The sequence below is a fragment of the Oncorhynchus tshawytscha genome, linkage group LG16, assembly GCF_018296145.1.
Source record: "Oncorhynchus tshawytscha isolate Ot180627B linkage group LG16, Otsh_v2.0, whole genome shotgun sequence".
Lineage (NCBI taxonomy): Eukaryota > Metazoa > Chordata > Actinopteri > Salmoniformes > Salmonidae > Oncorhynchus > Oncorhynchus tshawytscha.
This window is the reverse complement of record NC_056444.1, coordinates 65,314,290-65,334,746: the sequence shown is the minus strand read 5'-3', so window position 1 is coordinate 65,334,746 and position 20,457 is coordinate 65,314,290. Positions and strand designations below refer to the sequence as shown.

Genomic DNA, 20,457 nt, shown 5'->3' with positions numbered 1-20,457 from the left:
ATCTCAATTGGGTTGAGGTCCGGTGACTGTGGAGGCCAGGTCATCTGATGCAGCACTCCATCACTCTCCTTCTTGGTCAAATAGGCCTTACATAGCCTGGAGGTGTGGTGGGTCATTGTCCGGTTGAAAAACAAATTATAGTGGTACTAAGCGCAAACCAGATGGGATGGTGTCGCTACAGAATGCTGTGGTAGCCATGCTGGTTAAGTGTGCCTTGAATTCAAAATAACTCACTGATAGTGTCACCAGCAAAGAACCCCCACAACTACTCCTCCATGCTTCTCGGTGGGAACCACACATGCTCAGCATCTCACAAAGACACGGCGGTTGGAACCAAAAATCTGATTTCGACTCATCAGACAAAAGGACAGATTTTCACCTGTCTAATGTCCATTGCTCGTGTTTCTTTACCCCAAGCAAGTGTCTTCTTCTCATTGGTGTCCATTAGTAGTGGTTTCTTTGCAGCAATTCGACCATGAAGGCCTGATTCACGCAGTCTCCTATGAACAGTTGATGTTGAGATGTGTGTTACTTGAACTCTGAAGCATTTATTTGGGGTGCAATCTGCAGCTGGTAACTAATGAAATTATTCTCTTCAGCACAGGTAACTCTGGGTCTTCCTTTCCTGTGGCGGTCCTCATGAGAGCCAGTTTCATCATAGAGCTTGATGCTTTTTGCAACTGCACTTGAAGAAACTTTAAAAGTTCTTGATATTTTCCGGATTGACTGACCTTCATGTCTTAAAGCAATGATGGACTGTCGTTTCTCTTTGCTTATTTGAGCTGTTCTTGCCCTATTTGGTAAAAGACCAAGTCCATATTATGGCAATCTTCTGTATACCACCCCTACCTTGTCACAACACAACTGATTTGCTCAAACGCATTAAGGAAAGAAATTCCACAAATTAACTTTTAACAAGGCACACCTGTTAATTGAAATGCATTCCAGGTGACTAACTCATGAAGCTGGTTGAGAGAATGCCAAGAGTGTGCAAAGCTATCATCAAGGCAAAGGGTGGCTACTTTGAAGAATCTCAAATATATTTTTGTTTAACACTTTGTTTGTTACCACATGATTCCATGAGTTATTTAATTGTGTTGATGTTTTCCCTATTATTCTACAATGTAGAAAATAGTACAAATAAAGAAAAACTAACTTTGCCTCTCAGGAACATTCACCGTCTTCTTGGTAAGCAGCTCCAGTATAGATTTGGCGTTGTGTTTTAGGTTATTGTCCTGCTGCAAGCTGAATTCATCTCCTAGTTTCTGGTGGCATGCACATTAAACCAGGTTTTCCTCTAGGACTATGTCTGTGCTTAGCTCCATTCAGTTTATTTTATATCCTGAAAAAAACTCTCCAGTCCTTAACGACTACAAGCATACCCATAATATGATGCAGCCACCACTTTGCTTGAAAATATGGAGAGTGGTACTCAGTAATGTGTTATTGGGTTTGCCTCAAACATAACACGTATTCAGGACAAAAAGTGAATTTCCCACATCTTGCAGTATTACTTCAGTGCCTCGTTTAAAACAGGATGAATGTTTTGGAATATTTGTATTCTGTACAGGCGTCCTTCTTTTCACTCTGTAAATTAGGTTAGAATTGGAGAGTAACTACAATGTTGTTCATCCATCATCAGTTTGAGCCATTAAACTCTGTAACGGTTTTAAAAAGTTACCGTTAGCCTCATGATGAAATCCCTGAGCGGTTTCCTTTCCCTTCGGCTACTGAGTTAGAAAGGAAGCCTGTATCTTTGATGTGAATGGGTGTATTGCTAAACCATCCAAAGTGTAATTAATAACTTCACCATGCTCAAAGGGATATTCAATGTCTACTTTTTATTTAAAAAATTCACATCTGCCAATAGGTGCCCTTCTTTGCGAGGCAATGGAAAACCTCCCTGGTCTTTGTGGTCGAATGTGTGTTGAAATTCACTTCTCAACTGAGGGACCTTCGAAAATTGTATGTGTGGGGTACAGAGATAAGGTAGTCATTAAAAAATAATGTTAAACACTATTATGCACACAGAGTGAGTCTATAGTGTGACTTGTTAAGCACATCTTTACAACTGAACTTATTTAGGCTTGTCATAACAAAAAGGTGTAAAATACTTACAAGACATTTCATCTTTAATTAGTAAAAATGTCTAAAAACATAATTCCACTTTCACATTATGGGGTACTGTGTGTAGGCCAGTGACAAAAAAACTATTTAATCAATTTTAAATCCAGGCTGTAACAACAAAATGTGGAAAAAGTCAAGGGATGTGAATAATTTCTGTAGGTACTATACAACCAGAACACAGGGAATCTCTTGATTTGATTACATTACATGAAATAGGCCCTTTGTGTGGTTGAGGGTGGAGATGGTGCGCTGGCTTTTTATAAGATCAATTTCACTACAAAATAGAACGCTTCAAACCACACCTCCACAGCTCAGCCAGATGGTAATGACTCGGCTGTTTACTGTCAAACTGACCCTTGAGGGAAAGTCTTCGGATCAGTGTTCAGAACAGGCTACATCAGTTACCGAGAAGGAAACAGGAAATAAACCTATGAAATTAAGAAGAACGCACAGTAGATTGAACAGAGATATGGCAAGGAGAGCAACTCACTAATGGCCTATCCCGGTGAGTGTTCACAGCCTTCACTTTCAGGTCAAACATGTCCACTTTGCAGCCTGGCCGAGAGATGGAGAGAATAACAGTCAATGTTAACCTGCGAGAGGGAGGAGAAATATGTGGATTCTGAGACAGGTTAGTCTTGGATGAGGTATCCTACCATAAGCCACAGGGGTGAGCTTTAGAACCGTGTGGAGGGGACACTTCAAGTAGGGCAGGTCATCTGTGCCAACAGAAACAAGAATGCCAATGACTTCACTTAGAACATTACACGTGAGATCTATGCATCATCTCAAGACAACTCAATCTTATGCATTTCAATGACACATGACAGTTAATGATACATATTTATTTTTCAGGGATTATATTTAGATTAGATGATATCATTACTCAATAGTTTGCATTACTTCCCTTTCATGACATCTGGGATCAGGCAGTGACAGACAGAGGTGCCCAATGCCCAGTCACAGACTTTACTAGCGTTTAAAATGCTCTTTTAGGTACAAACCACTTTTGCTCCTGTCTTGACAGACCTTTAAGAGGGCCATGTGACATTGTTAGCCTCAACTTAATTACCTCGACTAACAGGTGCCACCGCATATCGACTCTGTACCAGGATCCTCTGTATATAGCCTCACTATTGGTTACACAAAACATGCTGTTTACATTTTTTGTTTTGCATTGTTGGTTAAAGGCTTGTAAGTAAGCATTTCACTAAGTATTTGACACATGTGACAAATATAGTTTTATTTTACTTTTATTTCTGTCCTGTTTCATCCAGGATGAACATGAGCAAGTGTTTTTTCACTCAAAACAAGCAGATGTAAATTAAGAGTGTGTTTTTTATCCTAGCCAAAGTAAATGAGTTTCCTAACACAGGGCTGTGTCTATATGCGAATCTCCATGTTTATATAAATGAGATTGTGTGTTTGTACCTGCACTCTTATCCAGGAAGTAAGCGAGCAGGCATCGCATGACAGCCTGGTGGCAGATGACCAGCACGTTGCCTTGTCTCTCCAGTTCCATGATGACCGGCTCTAACCTCTGCACTAGGTCCTGGTAGGACTATGGAGGGGGGAGGGACAAACTGAGCTCAATGACTCAGATGAATAGGCCAGATAGATCTCTGTAGAGAAGAAAGAATTACCTCTCCCCCTGGGTAGCGGTAGTGGTACTTGTCCTGGTCTCTCAAGGAAAACTCCTCAGGGTAGGTTTTCTCGATTATATCATAGGTCATCTCCTCACACACACCCTGAGACACAGAAATATGTCATTTTAAAAGACAATCATGATTTAACAATGTAACCACTACCATGTTTTGTAACCACTACCAGGTCATTAGTGCACTGTGGTACTGACTGCATCGATCTCGTTGAGTATCTTCCACTGCTCGTAGGGCACCCCAAGCTCCTCAGCAGTCTGGATGGTCCGTCTCAGCTGGCTGGTCCACACCTTTAGGTCTGACAGACCATGCTCCTCCACAAAACCCTTAAGCGCTCCAGCAAACTGAGGATTAGAATAGGCATAGTAGGTTTAATAGTGTACGTAAGAGGGAGATGTCATATAGTGATTAGGTGATTTAAGAACACCTTCCTAATATTGAGTTGCACCACCTTTTGCCCTCAGAACAGCCTAAATTTGTCAGGGCATGGACTCGACAAGGAGTTCCACAGGGATGCTGGTCCATGTTGACTCCAATGCTTCCCATAGTTGTGTCAAGTTGGTTGGATGTCCTTTGGGTGGTGGACCATTCTTGATACACACGGGAAACTGAAATCCAGCAGTGTTGCAGTTCTTGTCACAAACCGGTGCGCCTGGCACCTACTACCACACCCCATTCAAAGCCACTTCAATCTTTTGTTTTGCCCATTTACCCTCAATGGCACACATACGCAATCCATGTCTCAATTGCCCAAAGGCTTAAAAGTCCTTCTTTAACCTACCTCCTCCCCTTCATCTACACTGATCGAAGTAGATTTAGCAGGTGACATCAATAGGGAATCATGGCTTTCGCCTGGTCAGTCTGTCATGGAAAGAGCAGGTGTTTCTAATGTTTTGTACACTCAGTGTACATAGAATACAGAGCAACATAGCAAGAGCTAGCACAATTTGACTCTACTTGTATTGATGTACTTAGAGAAGTCCGGTACCTTTTTCCCTTCAACAGACAGCATTGCGTCACCCCCGATGCGTCCCTCCACGTTGTGGTCGCTCTCTCCATGCCGACACAGGTAGATAGAGTGAGAGTGCACGTGGATGTTCATGAGGTAGTACACGATCTTGCTCTGGATGTAGTCCTGCACCCTGTTGACCAGGAAGCTCCGGCCCACATTGATGACCTGGATGAAGGACAGGTCCCTAGGGGTCAGAGGTTAGACTGGAGGTCAAGATGTGTGACCTGATAGCATCTTTATCCCATGCAGACTGATCATGAAGATATACTCATCAGTAAAATGAATTCTCAATAGTTGGGAGAAATCAAAGAAATTGAGACATACGAACATTCAATAAAATTATACTGAACATGTTTCATGAGCTGAAATGAAAGATCCCAGACATTTTCCATACCGCACAAAAAAACGTATTTTTTCTCAAATGTGCAAACATTAGTTTACATCCCTGTTAGTGAGTATTTCTTCTTTGCCAAGATAATCCACCACCTGACAGGTGTGGCATATCAAGAAGCTGATTAAACAGCATGATCATTGTCTATTGATCATTGATTGTATTATTTCAATGTAGAGCCTCTAGCCCTGCTCAATATACCTTATCCAACCCTTTAGTTCCACCTACCACACATGCGATGACATCACCTGGTTTAAATTATGTTTCTAGAGACAATATCTCTCTCATCATCACTCAATGCCTAGGTTTACCTCCACTGTGTCCACATACTACCATAACTTTGTCTGTACATTATGCCTTGAATCTATTCTATCGTGCCCAGAAACCTGCTCCTTTTACTCAGTTCCGGACGTACTAGACGACCAGTTCTTATAGCCTTTAGCCGTACCCTTATCCTACTCCTCCTCTGTTCCTGTAGAGGTTAATCCAGGCCCTGCAGTGCCTAGCTACACTCCTCTTCCCCAGGTGCTCTCCTTTGTTGACTTCTGTAACCATAAATGCCTTGGTTTCATGCAAGTTAACATTAGAAGCCTCCTCCCTAAGTTTGTTTTATTTACTGCTTTAGCACACTCTGCCAACCCGGATGTCCTAGCCGTGTCTGAATCCTGGCTTAGGAAGACCACCAAAACCCTGAAATTTCCATCCCTAACTATAACATTTTCCGACAAGATAGAACTGCCAAAGGGGGCGGCGTTGCAATCTACTGCAGAGATAGCCTGCAGAGTTCTGTCTTACTATCCAGGTCTGTACCCAAACTTCTACTTTTAAAAATCCACCTTTCCTGAAACAAGTCTCTCACAGTTGCTGCTTGCTATAGACCACCCTCTGCCCCCAGCTTTGCTCTGGACACCATATGTGAACTGATTGCCCCCCCATCCATCTTCAGAGCTCGTGCTGCTAGGTGACCTAAACTGGGACATGCTTAACACCCCGGCCATCCTACAATCTAAGCTTGATGCCCTCAATCTCACACAAATTATCAATGAACCTGCCAGGTACAACCAAAGCTGTAAACACGGGCACCCTCATATATATCATCCTAACCAACTTGCCCTCCAAATACACCTCTGCTGTTTTCAACCAAGATCTCAGCAATCACTGCCTCATTGCCTGCATTGCCATTGTCTGCGGTCAATCGACCACCCCTCATCACTGTCAAACGCTCCCTAAAACACTTCAGCGAGCAGGCCTTTCTAATCGACCTGGCCCGTGTATCCTGGAAGAATATTGACCTCATCCCGTCAGTAGAGGATGCCTGGTTATTCTTTAAAAGTGCCTTCCTCACCATCTTAAAAAAGCATGCCCCATTCCAAAAAATTAGAACCAGGAACAGATATAGCCCATGGTTCTCTCCAAACCTGACTGCCCTTGACCATCACAAAAACATCCTGTGGCGTTCTGCATTAGCATCAAATAGTCCCCGTGATATGCAACTTTTCAGGGAAGTTAGGGACCAATATACACAGGCAGTTAGGAAAGCTAAGGCTAGCTTTTTCAAACAGAAATGTGCATCCTGTAGCACAAACTCAAAAAAGTTCTGGAACACTGTAAAGTCCATGGAGAATAAGAGCACCTCCTCCCAGCTGCCCACTGCACTGAGGCTAGGAAACACTGTCACCACTGATAAATCCACTATAATTGAGAATTTCAATAAGCATTTTTCTACAGCTGGCCATGCTTTCCACCTGGCTACCCCTACCCTGGTCAACAGCCCTGCACCCCGCACAGCAACTCACCCAAGCCTCCCCCATTTCTCCTTCACCCAAATCCAGATAGCTGATGTTCTGAAAGAGCTGCAAAATCTGGACGCCCTACAAGTCAGCCGGGCTAGACAATCTGGACCCTCTCTTTCTAAAATGATCTGCCGAAATTGTTGCAACCCCTATTTACTAGCCTGTTCAACCTATCTTTCGTATCATCTGAGATTCCCAAAGAATGGAAAGCAGCCGGGGTCATCCTTCTCTTCAAAGGGGAGACACTCTAGACCCAAACTGCTACAGACCTATATCTATCCTACCCTGCCTTTCTAAGGTCTTCAAAAGCCATGTTAAACAGATCACAGACCATTTCGAATCCCACCATACCTTCTCCGCTATGCAATCTGGTTTCAGAGCTGGTCATGGGTGCACCTCAGCCGCAAGCCTCAAGGTCCTAAACGATATCATAACCGCCATCGATAAGAGACAATACTGTGCAGCCGTATTCATCGACCTGGCCAAGGCTTTCGACTCTGTCAATCACCACATTCTTATTGGCAGACTCAACAGCCTTGGTTTCTCAAATGATTGCCTTGCCTGGTTCACCAACTACTTCTCTGATAGAGTTCAGTGTGTCAAATCAGAGGGCCTGTTGTCTGGACCTCTGGCAGTCTCTATGGGGGTGCCACAGGGTTCAATTCTCGGGCCGACTCTCTTCTCTGTATACATCAATGACGTCACTCTTGCTGCTGTTGATTCTCTGATCCACCTCCATGCAGACGACACCATTCTGTATACCTCTGGCCCTTCTTTGGACACTGTGTTAACTAACCTCCAGACGAGCTTCAATGCCATACAACTCTCCTTCCGTGGCTTCCAACTGCTCTTAAATGCAAGTAAAACTAAATGCATGCTCTTCAATCGATTGCTGCCCGCACCAGCCCGCCCTTCTAGCATCACTACTCTAGACGGTTCTGACTTAGAACATGTGGACAACTACAAATACCTAGGTGTCTGGTTAGACTAAACTCTCCTTCCAGACTCACATTAAGCATCTCCAATCCAATATTAAATTGGCTTCTTATTTCGCAACAAAGCATCCTTCATTCATGCTGCCAAACATACCCTCGTAAAACTGACCATTCTACTGATCCTCGACTTCAGCGATGTAATTTACAAAATAGCCTCCAACACTCTACTCAACAAAATGGATGCAGTCTATCACAGTGCCATCAGTTTTGTCACCAAAGCCACATATACTACCCACCACTGCAACCTGTACGTTCTTGTTGGCTGGCCCTCGCTTCATACTCGTTACCAAACCCACTGGCTCCAGGTCATCTACAAGTCTTTGCTATGTAAAGCCCCGCCTTATCTCAGCTCACTGGTCACCATGGCAGCACCCACCCGTAGCACGTGCTCCAGCAGATATATCTCACTAGTCACCCCCAAAGCCACTTCCCCTTTTTGGCCGCCTTTCCTTCCAGTTCTCTGCTGCCAATGACTGGAACGAACTGAAGAAAAAGAAATCACTGAAGCTGGAGACACATATCTCCCTCACTAGCTTTAAGCAACAGCTGTCAGAGCAGCTCACATATCACTGCACATAGCCCATCCAACTACCTCATCCCCATACTGTATTTATCTTGCTCCTTTGCACCCCAGTATTTCTACTTGCACATTCATCTTCTGCACATCTACCATTCCAGTGTTTAATTGCTATATTGTAATTACTTCACCACCATGGCCTATTTATTGCCTTACCTCCCTTATCTTACCTAATTTGCACACAATGTATATAGACTTTTTTCCCTGCTGTATTATTGACTGTAAGTTTGTTTATTCCATGTGTAACTCTGTGTTGTGTGTGTCGAACTGCTTTGCTTGATCTTGGCCAGGTCGCAGTTGTAAATGAGAACTTGTTCTCAACTAGCCTACCTGATTAAATAAAGGTGAAAAAAAACAGGTGCACCTTGTACTGAGGACAATAAAAGGCCACTAAAATGTGCAGTTGTCTCACACAACACGTCTCAAGTTTTGGCAGTATGTACAACCTGGCCTCACAACCACGTGTAACTGGCTTTGCACAACCAAAGAATTTCTACACCAACTGTCAAAAAACGTATCAGGAAAGCTCATCTGCGTGCTTGTCATCCTCACCGGGGTCTTGACCTGACTGCAGTTCGGCGTGGTAACCAACTTCAGTGGGCAAATGCTCACCTTCAATGGCCACTGGCACGCTGGAGAAGTGTGCTCTTCAGGGATGATTCCTGGTTTCAACTGGGCAGGTGGCAGACAGAGTGTATGGCGCCATTATTTTGCTGCTTTTACTACACTGCTCAAAAAAATATAGGGAACACTAAAATAACACATCCTAGATCTGAATGAATGAAATATTCTTATTAAATACTTTTTCCTTCACATAGTTGAATGTGCTGACAACAAAATCACAAAAATTATCAATGGAAATCAAATTTATCAACCCATGGAGGTCTGGATTTGGAGTCACACTCAAAATTAAAGTGGAAAACCACACTACAGGCTGATCCAACTTTGATGTAATGTCCTTAAAACAAATCAAAATGAGGCTCAGTAGTGTGTGTGGCCTCCACGTGCCTGTATGACCTCCCTACAATGCCTGGGCATGCTCCTGATGAGGTGGCAGATGGTCTCCTGAGGGATCTCCTCCCAGACCTGGACTAAAGCATCCACCAACTCCTGGACAGTCTGTGGTGCAACGTGGCGTTGGTGGATGGAGCGAGACATGATGTCCCAGATGTGCTCAATTGGATTCAGGTCTCGGGAATGGGCGGGCCAGTTCATAGCATCAATGCCTTCCTCTTGCAGGAACTGCTGACACACTCCAGCCACATGAGGTCTAGCATTGTCTTGCATTAGGAGGAACCCAGGGCCAACCGCACCAGAATATGGTCTCACAAGGGGTCTGAGGATCTCATCTCGGTACCTAATGGCAGTCAGGCTACCTCTGGCGAGCACATGGAGGGCTGTGCGGCCCCCCAAAGAAATGCCACCTCACACCATGACTGACCCACCGCCAAAGCGGGCATGCTGGAGGATGTTGCAGGCAGCAGAACGTTCTCCACGGCGTCTCCAGTCTCTGTCACGTCTGTCACATGTGCTCAGTGTGAACCTGCTTTCATCTGTGAAGAGCACAGGGCGCCAGTGGCGAATTTGCCAATCTTGGTGTTCTCTGGCAAATGCCAAACGTCCTGCACGGTGTTGGGCTGTAAGCACAACCCCCACCTGTGGATGTCGGGCCCTCGTGGAGTCTGTTCCTGACCGTTTGAGCAGACACATGCACATTTGTGGCCTGCTGGAGGTCATTTTGCAGGGCTCTGGCAGTGCTCCTCCTGTTCCTCCTTGCACAAAGGCGGAGGTAGCGGTCCTGCTGCTGGGTTGTTGCCCTCCTACGGCCTCCTCCACATCTCCTGATGTACTGGCCTGTCTCCTGGTAGCGCCTCCATGCTCTGGACACTACGCTGACAGACACAGCAAACCTTCTTGCCACAGCTTGCATTGATGTGCCAACCTGGATGAGCTGCACTACCTGAGCCACTTGTGTGTGTTGTAGACTCAGTCTCATGCTACCACTAGAGTGAAAGCACCGCCAGCATTCAAAAGTGACCAAAACATCAGCCCCGGAAGCATAGGAACTGAGAAGTGGTCTGTGGTCACCACCTGCAGAACCACTCCTTTATTGGGGGTGTCTTGCTAGATGCCTATAATTTCCACCTGTTGTCTATTCCATTTGCACAACAGCATGTGGAATCTATTGTCAATCAGTGTTGCTTCCTAAGTGGACAGTTTGATTTCACAGAAGTGTGCTTGACTTGGAGTTACATTGTGTTGTTTAAGTGTTCCCTTTATTTTTTTGAGCAGTGTATAAGGAAATGTGCAATTTAACCCAGGTCCTGACATTTCTACCCCATCTGAATTTAAAAAGTCAGAATTGTCTGAGGTTTCTGCTCATAAATGTAAGACATTTTCTTCTGGAACATGATTTTGTGAATATTTGGGTAAAACAGCAGACCCAGATGTATTTATGCTTTCCGGTCTGATCGTGGTGTTGCTATATACACATAAAAGACACGTTTTCGGCTACCATTCTGACTCCATTCACCAAAATATCTATCTTTGAATATTAATCCTAGTGCATACTTAAATATTGTTATCTTTTTACCGCCATCTGCTATTGCTGGCTATCTGGACTGTATTTTAGAATTATTATCACGTCAAATCAGAATTTTTGCTTATGGATGACCTGAACCTAGACTCGTGGACATCCAACTGATCAACTCAAGAATCTATGTAATACCTAGCTAGCTAACAAGCAGCTCATTAGCCTACACACAGTAGCCTGCTGTAACTAGCTAGCTAATAAAACAGAATCGTATACATTTTTTGAATGTACCTACGACAAGCTAGTTAAGAAGCTAAAATGAAGTTCTTGATGAAGGTTAATTGTAAATTAAAAACCTCACTCCAAATGCATTGGAAGAGTGTTATAACGGAAGAGGGTGAGAAGATGTTCTGCTCCAGCTGTCAGAAAAGAGAATAGGTGTACTAGTTAGATATGGCACGTTGTGGGATGACATTACGCAAATATTCTCCAGTTTTAGTCCCTAGAGAGGAACATTATGAAGACAGACAGAGATGATAGTCAGGGATCTTACTTTGTTATGTCTGTTCTCAGATATGGAGAGCTGCAAAAGCCTGTCTGCAGATGAAGAGGTCCCAGTGAATGTCCCAAGAGACTGCTGGCACATTCTTGTATGCCATGGGTTGCATATGTGCTTATGTTAGCAAATGTTGTACAGAACAATACAGCTCAAATGTCACACACAATGTAGGCTACAAACTTATTACAACTGTAGCAGGCCAATCCTTCTCCTGGAGGTATGCAGGCTTCTGTTACAGCCCAGCACTAACACACCTGATTCAAGTTATCACACCTAATGAGTTGATAATGTGCGTTATTGCTGGGCTGGAATAGAAGCCTGCTCACCCAGTAGATCAGGGAGTGGAGCAAGGTTGGCCACCTCTGGTATGGACTTTTTTTGTTCACCTGAAATTATGCTTTAATAATAAATTGCCTACTTACTAAGATGTCTAACATTTACAAACAGGTTAATTGTTTGTAGATTTTGAAATTATATTTTGATGAATTCAATGTTGATTCATTGAAGTAAAGTGTTTAAACTTGTTATCTTAAAAACATTCAAGATGAACTAATGTTAAAGTTCTTTCATCACAGATCACAATTCTGCAATAAAAAGGTGTGAAGGGGATCTGTCTCTAATTTGCCTGCGTTTCTGTTTTGCTTTCACAAATGAACATTATTTTGATGTCCAGTTGTGAGCTCTCCAATCTAAAATTACACCAGTATAAGCTAACCATAAACCAGATTTTCTACATTATTCTTCTGACATGAAATTGTTCAGTTCAAATCCAACCCTTGTATTCTTGGTACATTACTGTACATAATGTCTCCAGTATTTATGCTGCAGTAGTTTGTGTCGGGGGGCTAGGGTCAGTTTGTTATATCTGGAGTACTTCTCCTGTCCTATTCGGTGTCCTGTATGAATCTAAGTGTGCGTTCTCTAATTCTCTCCTTCTCTCTTTCTTTCGGAGGACCTGAGCCCTAGGATATTGCCCCAGGACTACCTGACATGATGACTCCTTGCTGTCCCCAGTCCATCTGACCGTGCTGCTGCTCCAGTTTCAACTGTTCTGCCTTATTATACGACCATGCTGGTCATTTATGAACATTTTGGCCATGTTCTGTTATAATCTCCACCCGGCACAGCCAGAAGAGGACTGGCCACCCCACATAGCCTGGTTCCTCTAGGTTTCTTCCAAGGTTTTGGCCTTTCAAGGGAGTTTTTCCTAGCCACCGTGCTTCTACACCTGCATTGCTTGCGGTTTGGGGTTTTAGGCTGCGTTTCTGTACAGCACTTTGAGATATCAGCTGATGTGGGGAAATTTCACAACTGCATCTTTGATCACAGTTCTGACTTCATCTGATGAATTCGGAAGTGGTTGAAACCTTACGTAAAGGCCTAAGTCATGGAAAACAATATGTTGAGTGGTATGCAATTAGGTTTCAGGTCTGGCCACAGCACTATCACAGCAACTTTGAACGTTTTGAATTATGCTCACTGTGCCCTGGATGAGAAGTTGCATTTTAACATCATTCAACAGAATCTGTCAAATTTGAAGCTTGTTTTGAATTCCTTTAAAACAAAATGCATGGTATTTTCCAATACTAAACACTCTGAAAACCATGTAATTACAACCTTGGAAGGAAGTTATATAGAGTAAGTCAAAACGTACAAATATCTGAGAGTTTGGGTGGTTGAGAAGTTCAGCTTCACAAGCCATGTAGAAAACCTTGCCAGGAAACTCAAAACTGTGTATTGGATTTTATTACACAAAGCTTGCTTTTCCTTTGTCGCCAGAAAATAGTTGATCCATTGCACTTTTATTTCTGTATTGGACTATGGTGATACTATTTATGTGAAAGCCTCAAGCTCTACACTGAAGGCTCTCGACTATCATGAAGCCCTTCGTTTTGTCACCAATCAGAACCTTCTAACTCACCATTGTGATCTCTACAGTGCTGTCGGGTGGACAAGCATTTCGCTACACCCGCAATAACATCTGCTAAACGCGTGTATGTGACCAATACAATTTGATTACTAGCAACACGTAGTCTCAAACACGGGTACATTCTTATTTATAATGCCATTTTAGGAAAACTACCATTTTTATCTACCCTCTTCTTGTTTGAAATGAAAACATTCAAGCTCAGATCTCAATCTTCTTGTTTTAAGAGTCCCAAAAATGTTAACTGAGCCTGGAAAAAAGGACCTTTCATTAGGCCCCTCCAAGCCAACCTAAAACTCCAGGGCCTGGTGTCCCAGGAAGAGTTCAAATGACAAATAGATGAACAGATGGTTGAAACATATTGTTTCTAGTTGTCACTAATTTGCTCTGAGTTGTTTAACTTCTCATGCATGCACACACCACATCAACCCACTGTTTGTCTGCTGTTGTACTTGCACTGTTGCCAGTGTATAATAACATCGTATAGTCTCGAAATGAGAATTCTCTGGATATGCGGGGGTTAGGAATTTTATGAATAATGACTAAACAATATCTACATTTGAAATAGAACTATAACTAATTAAACTTATACTGTTTTATTATATCTGATTAATAATGTTAATTCATAAGGAATGGATTGTGGGTTTTAAGTAAGCAGAAAGGATCGTTAATCTATGGTTGAACCGACTCAACTTAGCTCTGGGATGTTTAGATAAGGCAGCGAGTGTTTTCCTGGGTTTTCCATTATCTGGAACTGTCTTCTAAATAGTGATGGATGAAGGTGAAGATTCCAGAAGTTGATCTTGATAAGTGTGTGCCTGGAGTGAGCGAGCGAGGGGGTTGGAATAAACTTTTGAACCTGTTTTGCCCTGGTCGATAGGAGAAAGGATATTTTATAACCTATGACGTCATATTTTGTATATAAACTGTTGTTTTTGGTTCCATGGCAGCGCGCTCCGAGAATAAATACTATTATCTATTTTGATAAGACTGGTCCCTGTCTATTTTATACAAATAAGAATCTTACAAATTCTTAAATTATGAAATTCCTGTGACAAGTAGGAAGGTGAGAATGAACAAAATTATGGAGCTTGAAAAACAGCAGGAAATATTCATTTGAAGCAGATTATATTTAGCTAAAAATACATATTTGAAATATACTAAACCTCTCTCCTGCCACAAAACAAAAGTCTGGTCAAGCTTGGATGGTAAAAATGTATGGTTGTTTGTGTATTGTTTCGGAAGGGATCTAAAATAAATACTATGGTGGAAAAGCAATAATGACCAACGAACAAGAAACGGTTTCTGTCAGGACGATCAGATCTGGAAATCAGACCAATGATATGATGAGTCAATGTAGCCACCAAGCAGGCAATAACAGAAAAACAACCTTTGTCAATCTTGCGTGTCGTCTCCACCTACTGGACAAACTGGAACTCTTGAAAAATGTTTTTGAATGCAAATGCATGACTGACAAAATTAATCAATTAACCATTTAAAAGAGAGAACTCAGCAGAATGTCTTACCTGTCATTTTCATCTGGGTCTAATGGTTGGTACGTGACTTTATAACATTCTATTCTCTTCAGGAAGTCCTCCATCACACTCTCTCTGTGTCTCTCTGGGTAGTCTGGACTGGATACCTTCACATTCTGGGGAGGAGAGAGTGTGGTGCACAAGACTTAAAATGTGGAAATACCTTGAAGATTATTAGAGAATGTTTTAACGAGAAGCAGTATTCATATTTTTTAACATTCTAGTTAATTTACCATAACATTAGCAGCAATGACATCAGGGTCGTCGCACAATGACTCCACAAAAAACACCTGCAAAAGAGACCAATCTATGAAGACCCACTTCAACAAACCATTGACAATAACAATAGAGAATAGTTTCTATACCCAACCCTAGTAACATGTATGACATGAAACTGACCTTGTAAGCATGTTCCTTTGCAAAACTAAGGATTAATTCTCTCCTCTCTCGGGTGGTGTTTGTGGCATCAAAGACCTGAAATACATAAGACAGTAAACACGTTAAATAAATCAATCACATGTCACTGATATCTAAAATTAAGCTTGTCTTTCAGTTTTATATCATTATTTTATCTCCAATTACTCAAAACAGAAAGAGCAAAGAGTAGATCCTCACAGCGATCTGGCCCCCCTCAGTCAGATAAGCTTTGACATCCCGCAGAGCTACCAGAGCACACCGCCTGCAGGAACACAGTGACCCACTTCAGTAATCCACATCAATAACAATTTAAATGAAAAATCTGTAACACTTCACTTAAAGCCAATAGATATTATGCACTATGTGGCTATAATGAATTGTAAGAGGACCCAATTACGCCTTAGTAACATTTATGTTCAATCTGTTAAAATGTACAGCATAGAAATACATAACATATTACAATCCCTATTATTATATATTATAGGGTTATAGGCAGCCAGCACTAAATACTAAAATGAGAGACTAGGAAAATGACAGTCTGCCAGGCGACTAACAATGCGCACTACTTAAAACGTAATTACATTAATTGTTTATATCAAGTCGGGGCCTTGTAAACCTCCGCAGGTTTTGTAAATACAGAAAACACCTGCCTGGGGCTGTGGAAAACATGGAGGGCATATTCTAGAAAAAAAAGGGTTACTGCAATACTGTTTAACTCATCAAAACAAACAAATTCTTCTGTCACAGGTCCAAAAACACAGAGGGGAGGAGGACCACTCACTTCCTGATTTCCATGGCCTCCTCGTTGTCATGTCTGAAGAAGTCATAGGATTTGTAGGCTTTTACAGCCTCTCGCCTGTAGACCCCCAGGTTGAACACTGCAACACAATACTTGACCATCATCATAAGCCTCAGGTGATGAAAGGCACGACATGTTCTTGTAAATCATGTGACATTCTACTGAACAGTGGAAGGAAGACAAACAGGTTCTGCAGCATTGCAGTTCAATGACATCCTCCGCTATAAATATTTCTACACAAAATAAATCCTTTGTTAGTGGTCTACACAAAATAAATCCTTTGTTAGTGGTCTACACAAAGGAATTATTTTACACATCGTATAGAGCAGTGGTTCCCAAACTGTTTATTTTTTAACAGTGACACACCTTGATGGGATAACAAAAATCTTGTGGCACACTTAAAATGTCCCTATTAATGTATTTAGTGGTCATGACCTCCATCTCATCTGATGCACACTGTAAATGATCCATTTCCCATAAAAACATATATTTATAGATTAATTAGGGTTTCTTTGAAGCATTTTCATAGTTCCTTACTCATTATTAATTTGTGTGTATCCCTTTAAGAGCATTAAAATAGGTCTTTAGGTTTAAACGGTTTGGGATAGAGACAAGCTGTTTTTCTGCATTTTAAAGGTGCAACCACGGACATAAAGCTATGCTCTGTTTGTTTCTATGCTAGAGGCTGTGGTAAAATTAAGCCTAGTCCGACTTGCCTGTGCTAATGGTTCTCAGCGGCAAAGTAAAATGATACAAATGACTTTGCTCATGATGCACGCTCCTCAAACTATACAAATGTATAAGCCTGTAACAGCCTGAGCGTACAGGCCTTGAAAGAATGATACAGATGTACTATTTGAGTGACACTGGTGCCCCCAATTAAAAAATCCATGTTCATTCCACAGGTCACACTTCTGAGTGTTCGAAACTGGAAAGTTCCTCACGGCACACCGGTTGAAAACCACTGGTGTAGAGGATTATGATTGGATTGAATAGTGACATGAAGAATGAGGAAGGTGTCGCTTCAATGCATATCTTCCGGTTGGAAGGTTCTGGAACAAAATTTAAATACAGTGATGCCTTTATACTAACCCTTGGTTGGCACTCCTATCCAGTTGAGGTAGCGGGTTAGCTTCTTGGACATGTAGGTTTTCCCTCTGGCAGGAAGACCAATCATGACAATCACAGTGGGGGAGTTGGTCATATAAGAGGCCCATGCTGTTCACAAAGACACATCACTCACAACCAAACTACTTACTTTGAAATACCATTAGAATGTAGGCCAAGGTATAAACAATAAGTTCATCTTTAAAAATGAAAGTCAAACAGTTTATCCATTTTCAGTTATTCCTGTTCCCCCCATTCAGATGTTATCACTAGTAGCTGCTTAGCAACTGACTGTCCACAGACACTGTTACATCCTTGCCCAGAAAAGTACAAATATAGCCTGGAGTTATGAGGGTTATTGTCTCTCTTCTTTAGTATGTTACTGTAGATTCAAGAAAGCCCACCAACACCCATCCTCAGTCTATTGCAAACAAACCCTTGCTATGCTTAACAAGGCCATGCATGACGGTCACATGTTACATTTCTAGAACCAGCAAGGCGGTTTAAAAATCTAGATGTTATCGAGCAGCCAATGAATATGTTTGTGTGAGTATGAAGTATGAGTCTCCAGATTGCGCAGAATTGACTGGAAAGTTAATGCCAGACTTGTTTAACTGGGGATGACATTTTGTTATTGCCAAAACACACTCACTGGTGACAAAATACATCACATATAATCTACAGGTAACTGCGAAAATATAGGAAACACTTGAGTAAATGAGGGATAAAGTGTATTGAAAGCAGGTGCTTCCACACATGCTTAGGGCCATGTATAAAAATGCCCATTTGCCCATTATTTTGGCTACCATGGAGAGAAGAGATATTAGTGACTTTGAAAGAGGGTTCCCAAAGGAGCATAGGGGGTTAAAGGTGTGTGTTTGTGTGTTCCAGTCACCAGATCTCAACCCAATTCAACACTTATGCGACAGCGTTTTCCACCACAATAAATAAACCAAATTATGGAATTTCTCATGGAAGAATGGTGTCGCTTCCCTCCAATAGAGTTCCAGACACTGTCAGAATCTATGCCAATGCGCATTGATGCTGTGCTGATGGCTCGTGGTGGCCCAACGCACTATTAAGACACTGTTGGAGTTTCCTTTATTTTGGCAGTTAAGATATATCTATCGAGCACCTTTCACACGCTATAGAGGCAGGTAGGGAGACAAGAGATGCCTAGTTGCATCACAGGGGAGGGAGGGTAGTGACATACGATCGCACATGCACCTGCTTTCGCCTTTTGAAAGCCAGCGAGACAAAAAAATAGGACTGATTACTACCTAAAAAAGGGCACTTCGTGTTCATTTCTAAATGTCAAATTTGCACAGCAGCCCAAGACCAATTCAATGCACTTAATCAACAGAATTGCATTATATCGTGACAAAAAAAGGTCTGAATGGTTCTGCATTTAGAGGAAGACCGCTTACAATGAATACCCAAAGATCAGATTGATGCATCTGGCAATGAGTTAACATTTAACCTAATTGGGTTAACACAGGAAAGAGACCAGACTAGAACATGATACTGGAAGACCCAGACACACAGTACTTACAGCATTTCTTCTGTACTTCATTGGCCCTGAGCTCTGTTCGCTTTCCCTCTGTTGAGGTTTCCAGCACTGCAGTGCCTTTCTGCTGGCTGGCAGCCATGATGCTAGTAGAAATTGAACACTGTCACTGTGGGACCACCCATACGTAAAATGTATGCACAGATGAGTGGCTTTGGATAAAAGCGTCTGCTAAATGGCATATATATAATACTATTGTGCTGTCCAATGACTGGTTCTGTCACGGCTGGGTTGCCTGGTTGAGGACGCTCTGGGACTGGGAGGTCAGGTCACTAGCTGAGTGAGGTCATCATCATCTCTCTGCAGAGGATTTTACAGATAGTCGATGTTGAAGGTTTTACTTTTTAAAACAATGGTACACTGGGAGAGTACAATACGCTTCAGTAATGTACAGAGATGACAACACTTGGCTGACAAGGCTTGTAAAAGATCAGTAACGTTTAACATCTCAAACTTCTAGGCTAAATCAAATTACTTGAGAAATCCCTGCATCAGCGTCTAGCTGGCTAGTTGTTTAGTTCTTCTTCCCACATTCATTTGTTTACTTTCAATCATAGCTAGCTAGCTGAGTAGATATACACTACATGGGAAAAGTATGTGGACACCCCTTCAAATTAGTGGATTCAGCTATTTCAGCAACACCCCTTGCTGACAGGTGTATGAAATTGAGCACACCTCCATGCAAACTCCATATACAAACATTGGCAGTAGAATGGCCTTACTGAAAAGCTCATCGACTTTCAACATGGCAGCGTCATAGGATGACACATTCCCATCAAGTCAGTTCATCAAATTTCTGCCCTGCTAGAGCTTCCCCGGTCAACTGTAAGTGCTGTTATTGTGAAGTTGAAAAACGTCTAAGAGCAACAACGGCTCAGCCGTGAAGTGGTAGGCCACACAAGCTCACACAACAGGACTGCCGAATGCAGAATTAATAAAACTAAATTAATTGCCTCTGGAAGCAAAGTCAACACAATAACTGTTCGCAGGGAGCTTCGTGAAATGGGTTTCCATTGCCGAGCAGCCACACACAAGCCTAAGACCACCATGCGCAATGCCAATTGTTGGCTGGAGTGGTGTAAAGCTCGCCGCCATTGGACTCTGGAGCAGTGGAAACACGTTCTCTGTCAGTCCGACAGAATCTGGGTTTGGCGGATGCAAACCCTACTTACCCCAATGCATAGTGCCAACTGTAAAGTTTGGTGGAGGGGAAATAATGGTCTGGGGCTGTTTATATGGTTCAGGCTAGGCCCCTTAGCTCCGGTGAAGGGAAATCTTAACACTACAGCATACAATTACATTTTAGACGATTCTGTGCTTCCAACTTTGTGGCTACAGTTTGGGGAAGGCCCTTTCCCATTTCAGCATAACAATGCCCTGTGCACAAAGCGAGGTCCATACAGAAATAGTTTGTTGAGATCGGTGTGGAAGAACTTGACTGGCCTGCACAGAGCCCTGAC

The 20,457-nt window shown here is 42.4% G+C and overlaps 1 protein-coding gene across 6 annotated transcripts in view; it reads right to left on the bottom strand.

The window, feature by feature from the left end:
• The window catches only part of LOC112216118 (6-phosphofructo-2-kinase/fructose-2,6-bisphosphatase 2), a 31,271-nt gene that overhangs the window by 10,166 nt on the left and 648 nt on the right, over window positions 1-20,457 (bottom strand). For 2 of the 6 annotated variants that reach the window (XM_024375837.2, XM_024375840.2), the window contains exons 2-14: window positions 18,983-19,297; window positions 17,416-17,541; window positions 16,306-16,402; window positions 15,723-15,786; window positions 15,507-15,581; window positions 15,341-15,397; window positions 15,099-15,223; window positions 4,774-4,981; window positions 3,983-4,129; window positions 3,771-3,875; window positions 3,559-3,688; window positions 2,784-2,846; window positions 2,618-2,682 (exon numbers count right to left, since the gene is read on the bottom strand). In XM_024375837.2, the coding sequence (XP_024231605.1) occupies window positions 2,618-2,682; window positions 2,784-2,846; window positions 3,559-3,688; window positions 3,771-3,875; window positions 3,983-4,129; window positions 4,774-4,981; window positions 15,099-15,223; window positions 15,341-15,397; window positions 15,507-15,581; window positions 15,723-15,786; window positions 16,306-16,402; window positions 17,416-17,541; window positions 18,983-19,079 (1,359 nt within the window). In that variant the 5' untranslated portion in view covers window positions 19,080-19,297. Of the gene's footprint in view, window positions 1-1,819; window positions 1,955-2,617; window positions 2,683-2,783; window positions 2,847-3,558; window positions 3,689-3,770; window positions 3,876-3,982; window positions 4,130-4,773; window positions 4,982-15,098; window positions 15,224-15,340; window positions 15,398-15,506; window positions 15,582-15,722; window positions 15,787-16,305; window positions 16,403-17,415; window positions 17,542-18,982; window positions 19,298-20,457 lie in introns of those variants that run through there. The other 4 variants (XM_024375838.2, XM_042299495.1, XM_024375841.2 and 1 more) reach the window with 4 other exon arrangements.